At 37.8% G+C, this 18,046-nt stretch overlaps 1 protein-coding gene across 1 annotated transcript in view; it reads left to right on the top strand.

Moving 5' to 3' along the window:
• Positions 1-18,046, top strand: part of LOC150092928 (cholesterol transporter ABCA5-like) — a 640,434-nt gene that overhangs the window by 560,003 nt on the left and 62,385 nt on the right. Inside the window, exon 23 of the mRNA XM_090414108.1 lies at positions 17,173-17,390. Within this exon, the coding sequence (XP_090270234.1) occupies positions 17,173-17,390 (218 nt within the window). The remainder of the gene's footprint in view (positions 1-17,172; positions 17,391-18,046) is intronic.

Below are 18,046 nucleotides of genomic sequence, written 5' to 3'. Positions count from 1 at the left end.
AAGGTAGAGATGCAAGAGGGAAATGGGGCCAGTGGTTTTGAGGCAGTATAGTGTGAGATAGAAGTGAATAGAATCAAATACTTGGTGGGATGTTGTTATAGACCTGGTAATGTGGATGGTGGTGATAGTGAAATGTATAGTCAAATAAGCCAAGCAAATAAGAAAAGGGTGATCATTATGGGTGATTTTAATTATGGCAATATAGACTGGAATGAAGAGATAGCAACTGGAAGTAAAGAAAATGAGTTTCTTGAGTTTTTGAGGGATAACTACCTCAGACAGTATGTAACAGAGGGCACAAAAGGATTAAGGGTCTTGGATTTGGTCATCTCATGGAGGATGTAATTATCAATGAGGTATCAAATCATCCACCAATTGGTGAAAGTGACCATGAGGTGATTACTTGGGTGGTTGCCAGCAGTGCAAGGACCCCTGTGAAAAAAGGGTATATGTGAAACTACAAGGGGGGGTGATTATGAAGAGCTCAGGAGACAGCTTGCAGGTGTAGCATGGAATGAGGAGTTAGCTGGAAAAGAGATCAATGCAGCTTGGGGGATTTTCAAAAAATATTTAGTGGATGCAATGTCTAAATGTATACCACCGTTGAGAAGGTTAAATAAGTTAGGTGTGAGATGGATGAATAAAAAGATTAAGCATGCAATACAGAGAAAAAGGGCATTGTGGAGGCAGCATAAGAGAAGTGGAAGTAACCAATTTCATGAGTTCTACAAAGACCAGGCAAGGAGAGTGACTTGGTTGGTGAGAGTAGCTAAAGAGAGGTATGAACAGCAGTTAGCTAATGAAGCTAAAAAGAATCCTAGGGAGTTCTTTCGATATGTAGCCAGCAAAAGAAAGAATGATTATGGAAGGATGACATTGATTGGAGGAAATGGTATAAAGACAGCTGTTGCAGAATGTGTGGTGGAGATACTTAATGAGCAGTTCATAAAGATCTTTCAATCTTGTGAATGTGACTTCATGGAGAGATTAAGAGCAGTTGATGATGGGGAGGAGAGACTGACTGTAAGTGAGCAAGAGGTGTTTGGGGAGTTGAGTAAACTAGATGTAAATAAGGCTGTGGGACTTGATAATATATCACTGCGTATTCTGAAGGAATGTGCCAGAGAGTTGACACCTGCCTTGACATATTTTTTTAATACGAGTCTTGCACTTGGTCAAGTCCCTAAAGAGTGGAAGGAGGGCAAGATTGTGCCACTTCATAAAGGAGGTGATCGAACTCAAGCATCAAACTATAGGCCTATCTGTGTGTCAGGTGTTGTGGTTAAGTTGTTGGAGAAGCTTGTGAGAACTAGGATCCAGAGTTGGGTTGACAACAATGGTATAATCTTTGATGGACAGCATGGATTTGCTAAAGGGAGGTCGTGTTTTAGTAATCTACTTACTTATTACAATAAAGTGACTGCTTCCTTGGACAGAGGAGAAGGATACACAGTAATATACTTGGATTTTGCAAAAGCTTTTGATAGAGTATCTCATGATAAGTTGACAGTCAAACTAGAGCAGATGGGGTTGGATATTAGATTAGTGCATTGGATTGGAGACTGGCTATCTGATAGGTATCAACAAGTTGTGTATGGGGGTGCAATATCCAGGAAAAGGAAAGTCACTAGTGGAGTGCCCCAGGGATCTGCTTTAGGGCCATTACTATTTAACTTGTATATTAATGATATTGGCGAAGATTTGGATGGAGATATTCAGTTGTTTGCAGATGATGCAAAGTTGGGAAGAACCATAAAGAGTAGTGAAGATGTTGTGGCCTTGCAAGAAGACTTGAATAAATTGAGTGATTGGGCAAGCAAATGGGGATGTGAGTTCACTGTTGCAAAATGTAAGGTTTTAAAATTTGGAAAACAAAGATGGGATGCAGAATTTATGCTTGGTGAGAATATATTGTTGGAAGTAGAGGAAATAAGAGATCTGGGAGTGATAGTGGATAAGGATCTAAAATTTAGGGGACACTTCGCCAAAATTGTGAAGACAACACAAAGACTTCTGGGAATGATGAGGAGGACACTGACGTGTAGAAATAGGGAGATTCTTGTTCCATTGTATAAGGCTTTGATTGGGCCACACATGGACTATTGTGCCCGGATTTGGTCACCTGGTTTTCAGAAGGATGAAGAGATGTTGGAAAGGGCCCAAAGGCGACTGACTAAGGTAGTTTCTGACCTCTGGAATGTCGAGTATGAGGAAAGATTGAAAAGATGTCATTTGCAGAGTCTAGTGGAGAGAAGGAAGAGGGGAGATATGATAAAGACCTACAAGTTGGTAAGGGGTTGTTATAGGATCAATGGTGGAGAAGTTCTACAGAGAATAGTGGGAGATCAGGGGAGAACCAGAGGTCATACCTGGAAACTGTATAAAGAGGGTGTGAGTAGGGGAGTGAGAGGCAGGTTTTTTTCGTGCAGAGTTGTGAATGATTGGAATGCCTTGCCTGAGAGTGTGGTGTCTGCAAGGAGTTTGAATGTGTTTAAGACCCGGTATGATGAGATGTGTGTGAGATAAAAGGACCTCCTAGATGAGTCTTTGACTCCATGAGGTCTTGTTTAATAATAATAATAATAATAATTTATTTTTTGACGTCTTCTACATTCTGCCGAACTGTAACTTTTGCATATGCTATCTAACCACTACCTACAATCACCTCATTTATGCTGTCTTTCACATTTCTTTCACCATTCACTCCAATAATTTCAGTTTCATGGCTTTCCGAACTAATTTCTACTACTTTATTCTCTCACTTCCAACATGTGCCACATTCCTGGCTTGTACAACATCTATGACACACACTCTCTCTCTCTCTCTCTCTCTCTCTCTCTCCCTCCACTACTACTCTCATACTACAATCCATTTTCGCTTGGTAAGGAATATATAGTACGCAAACACACACACACACACACACACACTACATTTCACTAAATTCCCAATGTCAGTGTTCAGATAATTAAAGTTCCCATTATGATTACTCATTTCATTCAATAGTAGCACATCCTTCCTTTCCTATCCTCTCTATTTTTCATGAAAATACTGTACCATTTACACTTATTACTAGCTAGTATGTCTGCCAGGTCTTACTAATGCCTATAATCTGAGGTCTCTGAGAATCTGAAAATCTGAGAAACTCTGACCCTTTGTTTCTTATTCTTCTAGTGTTCGTGTACTGACATAATAAATTACCTGCATTGTTTTTTTTTGTATACTCTTCTCTGTAGTCTTTGTGATACAGTTGGAAAACTTATCTCTGCTCTTATCTTGTTCCTTACTTAATCAGACATCCTTGCACATATTTGATAGGTCTGAAACAGACGAACACAGAATCATTCTCTCCTCATAATCATTTCCATGATAATGCCCATTCCCATCATTAGCATAGCTACATAACATTGCCACTTTTACACATAGATTCTCACCATTCCTCCCATTATAATTTAGTTTCACTTGTGTCCATTGCAAACAAGTAGTTGGGGTTGAAGGAAGATTTACAAACTCTACTTGTTTGTAACATATTTATTCAAAGAAATTCATATAAAAATTGCTATTCTCTACTCCTGATCCACAGAAAAATCCTGAATATTCACTACAGGACTTCAATTTTCATCCTTTAGATTGATAGATTTTCACTCGAGATTGGTAGCTCCCAGTGGTGGCTTGTAAGAATTTGTATTGGTGGGGCTCTAGCAATAAAAGTAAAAAATAAAAATTGATAGGGATTGAAAAAATTTTACTCGATAGAAAATTTAACTCTGATATTTATAACATGAATTAAAATGTTTAAATCAGGTGTAAGATGTCCCAATGTTTTCATTTCAAGTTTTTTCTGCAGTTCCAGGCTTGAAAATTTTATATTTTGCAAATATTTAACAGAATTCTTTTCTTTGTTCATTTCTACAAAGATATAAATTAAATGCTAGTAAATGCTCAATATTTCCCTACAATAATGACAATGACGTTAATTGGTATTGTTTGTGTGCGTGTAGTAGCAATGTATCTTGGGCTGTAATGCTACTCAAACTGCATGTAAATCACGTGTAACCCCTACTATATTATCCCCACTAGGTAGCGATTTGGTGCGGTCTGCATTGAATGCAGCTCCAGCATTGAGTATACTAGCCCTAGCCTGCACCACACATTGACTATTGCAAAATACAACTATTGCCAAAATGAATTATATAAAATACTATCAAGCAGTATTGTATTACAAACAAGAAAATAATGGTTTTTAGATAAATATATAAAAATTTAAAAACGATGATAATAAAACAGGAACTTTCATTTTATACTGGAGGGGCTACAGCCCTTATGGATGAACTGCCACTGGTAATTCTTCAAATCTCATGACATGAGAATGACTTTTGAGTCCACTTTGACTATACAAGGTTTACTGCATTTTCCTAAAGATCACAACCATTTCTACAAATATCCTGAGGTCTATAATATTCCATGTTCTTGTGGCATTTCATACATAGGAGAGACATCTAGAAGTTTGGAAATCAGACAGAAAGAACATATTGAAGACATCGATTACAACAGAGAATACAACTCGGTCCTGACTTTTCATTTTTCCCTCACACATCAAAACATTAACATAACATTAAATGGAATAAGAGTTCCATGCCTTACATAGAGGACAATATTACTGCCCATTACATAAAAGCATCTACTATGGTCATCTATTAAGAATGCAGTGATTGAGACCACTTTAGTGGTTCCACTATATTAGTAAAGGGAATTCTCCAAACATGAAGGCTTATCTTTAATTATTATATTACTCTAATCTCACTCACTGAGATTAGAGTAATCTGAGGGATTACTCTAATCTCAGTGAGTGACCAAAAGGATCATTTAACTCATTACTCAGTGGTGGTTCTACCCAGTGGCAAGTTAACCCTACCACCAAGCAGATCTGCTCATATCCAAGGGAAAGAATCCACCAAAGCAGCTGCAAGACAACTTCAGCAGACTTCTCCTATCCACACAAAATCTCTTCTGGGTCTGGATTCCACTGAAACATCAGTGGAATCCGGAAGACCCAGAAGAGATATCTAGGTTTTAATAATACAGTAATCATATATATATCCCATATACATGGTGACAGCTCATTATTAAAATACTCTAGATTAAAGCTAGTTATAAAATGTTTTTTCACTTGGTTATAAATAAAATTAAAAATGCCAAGAAATCATATTCTTGCTTACTCCTTTATGCAAGCGTAAGCCAACAAAGTTTGCATGGAAAGTTTCTTCATGACTAGACTACTTATATACAGAGACTAATGACTTCACATTAATTGTCTTAGTATTCCATAATGCAAAACACACATCCTTTTGAGTGTATAATTCTATGCATTATGGGAAGGTGCACTAATCAGATCAGTTTCAACCTTTATTGAGGTCTCATCAGTGACAGTCAGATGCAGAAAAGATAGATACCAAAGTTTAATAATGTAGAAATCACATATATCCCATAATACATAACATTATGAATACCCAAAAAGAGGGGTGTTTTGCATAATGGGGTACTAAGGTAATTAATGTGAAGTCATTAGACTCTATTATATAAGTAGCCTAGGCATGAAGAAAATTCATGTGCAGACTTTGTTTGCTTACACTTGGATAAAGGAAACAGGACTATAAAATGCATGACATTGTACTCGTATATACCCAAATGGAGGTGTGTTTGCATTACTAAGGGAATTAATTTGAAGGTGAATTATTACCTTTACATTAATTCACCTTTATATACAAGTAGCCTAGGCATGAAAAAACTTCATGTGCAAACTTTGTTTGCTTACACTTCAATAAAGGATTAAACATGAATAACATTTCTTAGCATTGTCAATTTAATTTATAACCAAGTGAAAAAAAAAAAGCTTTTACATCTTCGCTATTCATTTTAAAAAAATTTGCCCACTAGAGCCCCACTATATACATATCATATCTAAAGAGCACCATAAAAGATAAGTGCTATTTTGTGTAATAATTGGAGACATTGCTTGCATTTAATATAATATTGTTTATTTTTGATAGCTTAGTGTGTACCTGCATGATTATTGAGCTTTGTGGATTTGTTAGTGACTTTTTTTTTATTTTATTGAATTATGGAATCTTGTCTTGAACAGAATATAATGCCAATACAAACGCGATCTGCACACTTTGCATTCCCAGGATCAAATACTATTAACAATGTGAACTTTAGAAAATGGTTCGATGTAATGGGTGTAGCATTTATGCATGGCAAAATGTGAAAAATGTGTTTGTGGAGATTGAAAAGGAGAAGAGAGCAAGTTTGGTAGACAGAAGAAATAAAAGTTAGCATAAATATGGGTGAAAGAGACAGTGTGAATAATGGAATGAAAGTTAGAAACTGAGAGAGTAAGAGAATGCAAGATTGAAGAAATGAAGGTAAGTCATATGGAAGTGAAAGGAAGTAGGAATGAGGAAGCAGAAGAAAGGTGCAGCAGAACGAGAGGAAATGAGACTGTGGGAGCAACAAAGAGTCAATTTGCTAGAATGTATGATTTGAAGAAAGAGTTGTTCAAAATGAAAAATCATATGAGAATATGCAGTGATATTAGACGTTTAGTGGCTACAAATGAATGAAGGTAAAAGGGTATAATGAAAGCAAGATGATGAATGACTCAAGAATATCAGTGTGTGTGGAGATTCCATTATAAAAGGTTGGTTAATGAAAGAGTAGATAAGGTTTGCTTTCCAGGAGGGAGAATGAGCAAGATAATTCATGCTTTGGATACAAGGCAGAATAACTTTCTGATGTCTATTCTTACATAAGGTGAATGTAAGGATTATATCAGGAAGTTATTGAGGAGAGTGAAAGATAACAGTATAGTGGGAAAGGTTTACGGTGTTGCTAAGGTATGACAATGATGAGTTGAGATGGACAACGAGAATCATGAATAATATGCTGGTAGAGCTGTGTGACGAGAAGGGAGTGCAATTCGTAGATATGTGACATATGTTTGAGAGAAGAATGGAATTGTACAAAAAGAAATGAATTGCACTTAAATGACTTGGAGTGAATGAACTGGAGAAACTGGTACTAGAAGGAAGTGTAGTGTTGGATGCACTCATGAATCAGAAGAAGTAAAAGATGAAATGAAAGATCAGAAGAGTGGAACGAAAGACACTGAAGTGCTCAACAATGGAAATAGTAGGAGTGTGAGATATAAAGAGAAAATGGGAATGCAAGAGGAACAGGAGGACATGGAGGGACAAAATAAGAACAGTGGATAATAAATTTAGTTTAATCCTTTATTCAAATGTAAGCAAACAAAGTTTGTGCCTGAAGCATCTTGAAGACTGAGGCAACTCATGGTAAAGGTGGACCAAGCTCTCATCACTCCTTGTCTCGGTATCTCCCATAATGCAAAGTGCATCTCCTTGCGGACATGTATAATGCTATGCATTAAGGGAAATCACTACCCAGACCAGTTTCGACCTTTATTGAATGTTTAAGTACAGGTGAAACTCCAAAAACTCAGCATTGTTCCTCTCAGTAACAGGCTCACCTTGCCACTGAGAAGAACTCTCAGAACCGGTTGGCTCTACACCATGGCAGGCTCACCCCACCACCAAGCAGAGCCGCTCATTTGCTCATATCTCATCCAAGGGGTAACAGCACAGCTGTGTCTCAGTTAGCTTCACGGGCTACAGCATTGCCATTCATTACCCCCATCCAGGACCTGGGTGACAGCAACAGCTGAGCCTTGGTTAAAACTTCATGGGCTACAGCATTGCCATTCATCACCCAAGCTTCCAACCAGTTTCGACATTCACCACGAGTTGCCTTAGTCCTGAAGATACTTCAGGCACAAACTTTGTTTGCTTACACTTGGATAAAAGATTAAACTAAATTTATTATAGTCTAACCAAGTGGAAAAAAAAACTTCCAAGAACAGTGGATGTTTAAAGTAGTAGTGAATGTGTGTATGGGGATAATCAGCATAGGAATCTTACCATCATAATCTGTGTATGGTTTACTTCAGTATTGAATACAATTAGACTAAGTCTCAAAATGCTTAATCCATCCTCATTCATTCTGTATCCAATAGCAAGATACATACTAACAATGTCATGGGTAGGTAAGAATTGAACATTAGGTCAGAAGCCACTGCTCTAGGAACTTAATATGGAATTTTTTCAAGCCACTTCCAATAAACACACTGGTTCTTCTGTATGCTGACCAAATTATATTTTATTAATTTTTTTTTATGACAATCACTCATGAAAGAATGTGAATCTGCAGTACAGTAGTACCATTGGCAAGCTGAGCTTATTATTATTTGTTTATTAAACCATTTGGCCAGCCAACCCAGTTGGCCGAGTGGTTAGCATATCCACTCTCCATCCAAAAGGCTGTGGGTTCAAATCCCGCCGTAGGCATGGATGTTTGTGATTGTCTGTGAAAATACTAGTGGTGGTAGTCGGCAGTAGATGGTATTGGTGTAGATGATGAAGGTAGTTGCGATTGGTGGAGTGGTGGAGACGGAGAGTTGTGGAGTAGGTGCCCTCCCTCGATGAGCCTTTGGACTCCCTGGAGGTGTTATATAATAATAATAATAATAATAATCTGAAAACTGTGCTCTAGAGTCCAAACATGGAACTTTTTCAAGCCACTTCAGGCTTCCAATAAGCATGCCTTAGTCTCACACCATGAAATTTATCTTCCATCTAAACACAACCACAAATGCCCTCATCAACAACAGAATTCAAGCCATTGGCCTTTGGTTTGAGTGTGTGTGTACAACCTAACCCCTCAACCAATCAAGCTATCAATGAACATCTTTCATCTAAAATATCCAGCTTTAGAAGCTAAGTGGCATCTATTGTTAATTATTATTATCATTATTATTATCTGACACCTCCAGAGAGTTAAGGACTCATTGAGGGAGGCTATAAATCACACAAACCAGCTGTCATACCTTCCCTTAAATTCATTCACACTAGATGCACTCACTACCCCTAAAGGCAAACTATTCCACTCACTTACTGCTTTGTGAGAGAAAAATCCAGCTCTTACCCCTTTCTTGACTGTGAACAATCTTACTTCCATGGATGCCCCATGTTCTCTCCCCACTTTCCATATAACAAAAAATTTCATCAGATGTTATCCTATAACACCCATTCAAAAGTTTATAGACCTCTATCATATCACCCCTCTTTCTCCTGTTAGCCAGTCTGTAATCCACATACTAGCAATCTGTCCTGATAATCTAAATCCCATAATCAAGATTCAGTCCCCCCTTGGAATCTGGGAGACTGAATCTTTGCACAATAATACAGATGCAGTCTTATCAAGGCCTTATAAAGAAGCAAAATGACTTTCTTATCTTTACATGTTAAGTTTCGCTTCAACATTGCAGTTATTTTCTGAGTTATATTTACAACTTTGCTGTGTGACCTTTGAATTTCAAATTACCATCCACCATTACACCAAGATCCCTAGACTCATCAGTTTCTTGTAGCATAAGCCAGCAAATATAACCTACTGCTGGAAATCTCATCACACCAAAGTGCATAACTTTACACTTACTAATATTAACTGTGCACAATAATCCAGGTGTGGTCTTATCAAAGCCTTATAAAGAGGCAAAACAACTTTCTTATTCTCAGACATCTAAGAATAAGATCTTATTCTTAGATGTCAAGCAATTATCTTCTGAGTTGTATTTGCAACTTTTGCTATGTCACCTTTGAACTCCAAATTCCTGTCCACCAATATGCCAAGATTCCTTGCTTTCCCAGTTTCCTGTAGCATAACCTGCTAATATAATATAATAATTATATATAATAAAATTTTATTATTGTTTATTCAGAATGCTTTCTGGCAACCTCAAGTTTTAGGACTACTCTAGATAATTAATCAGTACTAATTAATTCCATTAATTTTTGAAGTCAGTCTTGTTTATTTGTATTTTTAATGATATTGAGATAGGTTTAGTAATGATATGAAGACAGATTAAAACTGGAGATATACAACTGTTTACAGATGATTTGTAATTGGGAAGAGAATGATGAGGAGTCAAGGCAGATGCTGTGGCATTGCAGGAGGAGTTGAATGGATTGTATGAGTTGGTAAGTGAGTGGATCAGTTCAGTGTTGCAAAGTGAATTGTTTTGAAATTTGGTAGGCAAGGATGAGATGCAAAGCATATGCTTAGTGGGGCAGTTTTGAAGGAGGTAGAGAAAATTAGAGATTTGAGAGTGGTGGTGCTAGCAAAGACCTCAAGTTTAGGGAATTACATTGCATTAGTTATGAAGTCATCACATTAGTTTGTGGAAAAGATGAAGATTACCATGACATACATAAATAATGAGGTTATGGTTTCATTGTATAAGGCCTTGATTTGATTGTTGATTACTCTGCAAAGATTTGGACACATGATTTTCATGCTCATGAGGATATATTTGAAAGGGTACAGAGAAGATTGACTAAGGTCAATCTTCATTTTTTCATAGAATGGAAGACAAGGTTAAAACAAGAGGATATTCCTGGAAACTATAAGGAGGATGTTAACAAGGGAGCAAATATCAAGTTCTTTGCATAGAGAGTTCATGAGTATAATGCATGAGAATATAGTGAATGTGGATATATTTTAACATTGTGTACCTCTTGGTATTCATAAACATACACACTAGTTCATTTCTAGTTCTATAACAAGACCTGCTCTCCACTTCTCAGCTATGATTCCTTCCAACCCCCTTCTTTCTTTCCAATTTCTCTCTCTCTCTCTCATCACTGATCTTGCACCTCTCACCAGACCTAAATGCTACTCCCCACATCATTGGCAGTCTTGATCCTTTCTTGTACATTCATACATCTACTCCTGTGTCCATCATCCACACTTCACAATTTCTCTCTGTTCACCCTGATTCCCCCCCCCCATTTCCGTGTCTGTCTCCTCTGTTCCTGCTCTCTCATTCTCTTCACTCATGCCACTCACCTCTCCATTCACAAGCTCTCCTACCACCCTACTTTCCTGCTTTTCTATGTCACCTCTTGCTTCTTCAGATCTACCATTCTCTTCTGCCATTACTTTCTCTTACTGAAACAGGTTCTCCAGCTAACTCATATCACATCCATTTAAATGTAGCCCATCTCTTTTATAACGTCCCATCCATCCCACATGTTCACAAAATGAACTCATTTTTCCAAATGCCACTGTGGTTCTCAACCAAAATGACTATACAGATAAGCTTAATGCTTTATTGTAAGATCTGGCTACCTACCCCCTATTGAATAAGATCCCACCAGCTCCCAAATTAGAACACTCCAAAGGCTCCTTAAGAAGGTCACTTCTTAGCCTGTGGAAGTTACTAACAAACTAAAACCTTTTAACTCTAGACTCCTCTCAAATATATGGACTTCAAAAATACATAAACAAAATATGCCATTATGTCCAATAGTGGGTGGCATTGATTCCCCCCCCCCATATAAATTAACCAAACATTTAGCCAAAGCGCTCACACATTATACTAGTAACACACCACCACACATAAAAAACTCAGCCCACTTCAAAGCCAGTATAGAAAACCTCTCACTCCAACACACTGAAGTAATGGTCAGTTTTGACATCTCCTCCCTATTTTCACAAATGTCCCACTCAAGGAAACATTAGAGCTCATCCAAGCCAAATTTCCTCCCAATATCTCAGCCCTATTTCAGTTCACAATGAACTCAGGCTATTTCGTTTGGCAAGGGAAATTCTACAAAAAAGATAGAGGGAAAAGCCATGGGTTCACCACTCTCCCCACCCCTGTCCAACTTCTTTATGGAGACTTTTGAAGAGAAAACCTTAAACTCAGCCCCACAAAAACCCACTGCTTAGTTATGCTACATTGATGATGTGCTCGCTATTTGGCCACATGGCTCAGATACACTCCACTCCTTCTTCACACACTTAAACAACCAACACCCCAGAATCCAGTTCACCTTGGAAAAAGAACAAAACAACAGTCTCCCTTTCTAGACACGCTAATCAGTCACCAGCCTGATGGATCTTGGCCTTCTCTGTTTACAGAAAACCTACCTGTACAGGCAGATGCATTCACCAGCAATCCCCCCCCCCCCCAACAACAATATGAGGTTATAAATATATAACAGGGCAAAATTAATCTGTTCAGATGACAATGCCCTAACCACTGAACTGAACCACATCCTTAACACTTTCTTAGCCAATGGCTACAACCTCCAAAAAAATCCAAAAAATATTGAAACCAGTTAACCACTCCCCCCCCCCCCTTCATAACAAAGATTACACTAAATCCATCACCATTCCCTATATCCAGGGCACCTCCAAAAAGTTAACTAAAATCTTAAAAAAATACCTGACCTTGTTACAAACCATATAAGAAATTGGCATCCCTTATCTGCTCCACCAAAGACCAGCCACTTCCCCTAGACCTACCCGGAGTATGCCAGGTCCCTTGCAGCTGTAAACTGTCCTACTTTGACCAAACAGGCAGGACAGCAAATGTCAGGATATTGGAACACAAAGGCTACATCCGGTTTCACCATTACAGCTGCTCTGGGCTTGCAGACCATACTCTGGATACCTGCCACGCTGGAAGAAAGCCACGTTATTACACCACAGCAAATTTAAATACGAGAGATTGTTCATAGAATCAGCTTCAGCTCTAAAAAACTTTCCAAACCTCAACAAATTTGGGTGCACGAGACTGTCCCAAATTTGGGAAGCTTGCATCTTGAGAACTTCAGCCCAACAGCCAAGACAACCCAATATAGCCTGCTGGGGGGGGGCACCTTTAAGACTCTAGGAACAATATCAGTTTTCTCTCTTCTGCCTCATTTCCTCTTTGTAGTGCCTGCATACAGATGTCATAGTTGTATGTTCCTATGAAGATGGCAATGTGACATTGCTGAAATATAGGAGGTATTTATTAAAGTTTCTTTTAATTAATATTCCAGTATATATTGTAAATTCCTTAAATAATTTAATAGTCACATGTTACCAACGTATAAACCTATCTACAAGAACTCATTTTTCCTCAACAACTCTGCAAGCATACCATTCATTGATTGCTGTTCTCAATTCATCATTGTCTATTTAACTCCTGTGTAATTTATTTCCCAACTCTGCATGAAGTAAGGGATAGCTTCCTTCATGTCCTCTTTGCACTGTTGATTTCCCATACCATGTCATGACACTGCATCAAGCCAACTTCCAGTTTATTATCATCCCATGGCTTTATAGTTCCACATATGTCACTCATTAGTCAAATTTCTAACCTGTATTGTTACCTACTAGTTCAAAACCACATGATCACACTAACTATTTGGGGGCATAATAATCATCTTATTTCTGGTATAATTTATGGATTCTCAGAGGCTGTTGTTTTACTATGAATCTCTACCATCATATGCTGCTGTCATTTTCCAAAATGAGGAGTATAAAGCGATATGCTCCTCCTGAGGTGAGTGTATAGGGTTCATTTCTAAATGAGTTTAACATGAGGCATGGGTGGTCTGTGATTGCTAGGATGGACCACCCATAATGAATTTTTTGATTCTCCAGAGGCTTAAAAAATTACAAAGTACTTTTACTGATTTAATTGAAACTTCTTTTAAATGCAGATATGTCTTGCATTGCTATTTAAACTTTTCTGGGACCCATTCCTTTGAAATTTTAAAGTAGGGCGAGAGATATGCCCTCCTTTTTTTCCTCTATCCCCAAACTATGGTTGTGATTATTGACTATCCTTGGCTGGTGAATTTTTATAACAATTATGTGTATTGAGTGCAGTGTGGTAGCATCTAAAGATGAAACATAGCCACAGATAAATGACAATGAAAGTAATATGAAAGAGGATGAGACAGATGAATGATGATAATGATGCTAATTAATACAAAAGAGGAGAAAATGAGTGAGAACAAATTTAAAGCGATAGATATTTCAGTATGTTAGATGTTACTGAGCTTCTATAATTCAGTCAGTAACACTGATGTCCTTTGGTTAAAAAAATCTGAGTTCAAATCCCATCTAAGATATCAAGGACTTTTCAAGTGACGGTGAGTTGGCCAATTCACCATATACAGTAGTAGTAGAGGTTATTTCCTCTCCAGATGGGATAGTAATCTATTTTCTGGGGTGAAAACCTGAGTTTCCGACAACAGTAATTGACAATTCTGAATAGTCTATAGCAGACTATTCAGAATTATTAACCCCCTATCAGAGCCTTCATTAGGTTTCTATTAAGCCAGAATTACTTGTCTGTGACAGGTCATCAAGCCTAACACATTAAGGGAGATATGTTAGAAAGGAGTGATAAAGCTGAGAGAAAATGAGTTAAGGTATGTGAGAGTGAAATCCTCTATTTATCTACTTATACAGTATGGTTTAAAAAAAAAAATAGTACTGAATAGCAGGGTTATGCTACAAGAAACTGAAGAGGCAAGGGATCTTGGTGTATTGGTGGATAAGAATTTAAAGTTCAAAGGTCACATAGCAAAAGTTGCAAATACAACTCAGAGATAATTGTTATGTTGAAGAGAACCTTGACATGTAAGGATATGTTAATAAGGAAGTAATTTTGCCTCTTTATAAGGCTTTGATAAGACCACGCTTGGATTACTGTGTGCAAATTTGGTCTCCCGGGTTCCAAGGGAATAAACAAGCTGTGAAAAGGATGCAAAGAAGAGTTACAAAGATTATATTTGTATTATGGGATTTAGATTATGAGGACAGATTGCAAGTATGTGGATTACAGACTCTGGTTAACAGGAGAAAGAGGGGTGATATGATAGAGATCTATAAACTTTTGAATGGGTGTTATAGCATTTCAAATGATGAAATTTTTCATTATATGGAAGGTGGGGAGAGAACACGGGGGCATCCATGGAAGTTAAATTTATTTGCAGTAAGAGCTAGGTTTTTCTCCCAGAGAGCAGTGAGTGAGTGGAATAATTTGCCCTTACGAGTAGTGAGTGCATCTAGTGTGAATGAATTCAAGGGCAGGTATGATAGTTGGGTTGGGTAACTTACAGCCTCTCTCGATGAGTCCTTGACTCCCTGGAGGTCTCAGATAATAATAATAATAACTACAACGATATAAATTTATGGTTTAGCATAAATGGTACATGTGATATGTACATCCACAGCTATCGGTGGAATCTTGGTCAAATAAAGCATCAACGACAGTAGATAATGTGCTTGAAATGGGCATCTTGTCTTTCAAGCAGGTTTAGTAGTGCATGAAAAGTTCTCTGTCATCTTGGTGAACAAGGGTTGGGACATCTGCTGGACATACCATGTAATTTTATCCCTTAGTTCATCAAGGTTTGAAGTAGGTCACAGTGGAATACCCATTCCTTCAACATATCTCAAACGAAGGCATCAAGTGATGCGAGATCAGGAGAATGTGAATGGTACAGGAATTCTGTGAACCTCGAAATGAGTCTCCCAGGGAAGTGTTCTGATAAACAGGCTCTAGAACCACATGATTGTGACAGATTGCTCCATCCTGTTGGAATACCTATGCACAAAATGGAATGTTTCTTGCACGACTCATCCTATCCAAATCCTGACTGAACAGAACCAATGCATTCACTATTCAATGTCATGGTTATACCACCCTCTTCAATGAAGTAGGGCTCATTTATGCCATGACTAGAAACCACACACAATGCGGTTACCTTGTTGCTATAAAGCGATTTCTCTTGGACAAATTTAGGTCTCAACAAACCTGTGGATCTTTCTTTTAGATGACCACTTAAATAGAAATGTACTTTGTCCAAGAACCAGACATTATGGAAGAAGGACGAATCTTCACAGACATTGGCCAGCACATATGCACAGTATTCCCACCTTGTGGCATAGTCTCTTACTGTTAAACACTGTCCCACCTAAATAAAATGAAAAGGCACCCAACTTCTTAAATCCTTAAGGATTCTCTGTAGTGACTGCCCCGGTATCTCAAGTTTTACCTCTGTTCAGCATTGACTGGGTTTCGGAGACTGTAACACTTTCTCCAGTGCGCACTCGTGATTCTCATTTGTATTAGTAGTTCATGATCTCCTCAAATGACCTTTGCATTGCAACATAATACTTCTGGTACATCAGAACCTCTCAATTAAGGCATATTGCTTGGGGGATGCTTACAGAAATGACAAACAAACTGCTCATAAACATGTCCTAGACTTGTACCATTTGCTCTACCAATTGCATATGAATGAAAATAGTGCTCAACAGTAAATGTCTTTTCTTTCAACGTCAACACCATTGCTACAACTAAATGTAATGCCATAGACTCTACACGTGCTCTTCTATTAATGTGCATGCAGTCAAATGGCATATCTCATAGCACATGTACTGAAGGGGGTATCGAAGTTCAGTTTTCTTGTACCATACTGTATTACCTATGGGGTGTGAAAGATGAGTGAAGATACCAGTTCAGTGTCTAAAAATGTAAGCTTCTATGTACCCAGAGGATGAAATATAAATCTGTATCTGGAGGAGATGGATGATCTAAGAAGTAATATTGGATAAAGGATTGAGATTTAGGGAATGGACTGTAAAAGGATTAAGAGAATTGCATTCCTGCTACCAAATAATTGTACCATTCTAATAAGACATTGATCAGGCCACTTCTTGGCCTGATCAATGAGGAAGTCCTAAAGAAGGAGTACACATATTCTACCATTCTGTAAGATTAGAAGGATAAAATATGTGTGCATTTCTGGAGAGCTTGGAAAATAAGATGAATAAGAGGCAGTATGATTGGCATTTATAAGTAAAAAACCTGCCAGTTGTAGATAAGATATTATATCTATCAGATAGTGAAGGAAAAGAAATGAAAGAATGAGAGAATTCCTGGAAGCAACATAAAATATTGCACGCAAGCAATGAAGAGATTTTTGCATGGAAGGTAGTGGAATGCTTAGCCTAAAATGTTGTTTCAATGCTGAATGAGGTTTGCATGTGACAACCACTATGACTGTCAGAATGGATCTTTCATGATGAATCTTATGACTACATGGAGGCTTAGAATAAATTAAAAAAAAAAGGCTAATTACAAAAAACTTATTCTATGATATATATTTGTACTTGGTTTTATTTAAAAATATATATTTTTTGATTTTACAATGAATATACTCACATTGGATTTTTGTTGTTTAGTTATGTTTTGGCATCAGTTTATTTGGAAATGCAAACGTGTTACTGCTGGATGAGCCATCCACTGGAATGGATCCTAAAGCAAAAAGACTGCTGTGGAACTGTATTAAAGACATCTGTACTCCTCAAAGTAACCGAGCTTTTATACTCACCACCCACTCTATGGAAGAGGCCGAAATTCTTTGTACCTCTGTTGGTATTATGGTCAGTGGTGCTCTAAGGTAAGAAATGAAAATATGGCCACAGTTTGCATAGGTTAGTAGAATTATATTCAAAAACAAATTTTATAGAAATGGTGTAATATCCAAAAGAAATAAATCTTCTACCTTTTATTATTATTATTACCCCAAGATCTCATGGAGTCAAAGATTCATCTAGGAGGTCCTTTTGTCATGCACACAGCTCATCATACCGTGCCTTAAACACACTCAAATTCTCTGCAGACGCCACCCCTCTCAAGCAAGGCATTCCAATTCTTCACAACTCTGCATGTAAAAAACCTGCTTCTCACTCCCTTGCTCACACCCTCCTCCTTATACAGCTTCCAGGGATGTCCTCCGATTGCCCGCTTTTATCTGTAAAACCTCTTCAACATTGATCCTATAACAACCCCTTACTAACTTGTAGGTCTCTCTATCATATCACTCCTCTTCTTCCTATCCACTAGACTCTGTAAATTGCATCTTCTCAACCTTTCCTCATATTTGACATTCCAGAGATCAGAAACTACCTTAGTCAGTTGCCTTTGAATCCTTTCCAACATCTCTTCGTCCTATTGAAAACCAGGTTATCAAATCTGTGCACAGTAGCCCATGTGTGGCCTAATCAGAGCTTAATGGAAAAGGAATCTCCTTACTTCTATAAGTAAGTGTCCTCT

This window comes from Typopeltis vanoorti, chromosome 24 (genome assembly GCF_054136105.1).
Source record: "Typopeltis vanoorti isolate ZY-2024b chromosome 24, IOZ_Tvanoo_1.0, whole genome shotgun sequence".
NCBI lineage: Eukaryota > Metazoa > Arthropoda > Arachnida > Uropygi > Thelyphonidae > Typopeltis > Typopeltis vanoorti.
The sequence above is the reverse complement of the archived record's forward strand: the minus strand, read 5'-3'. Positions and strand labels throughout refer to the sequence as shown.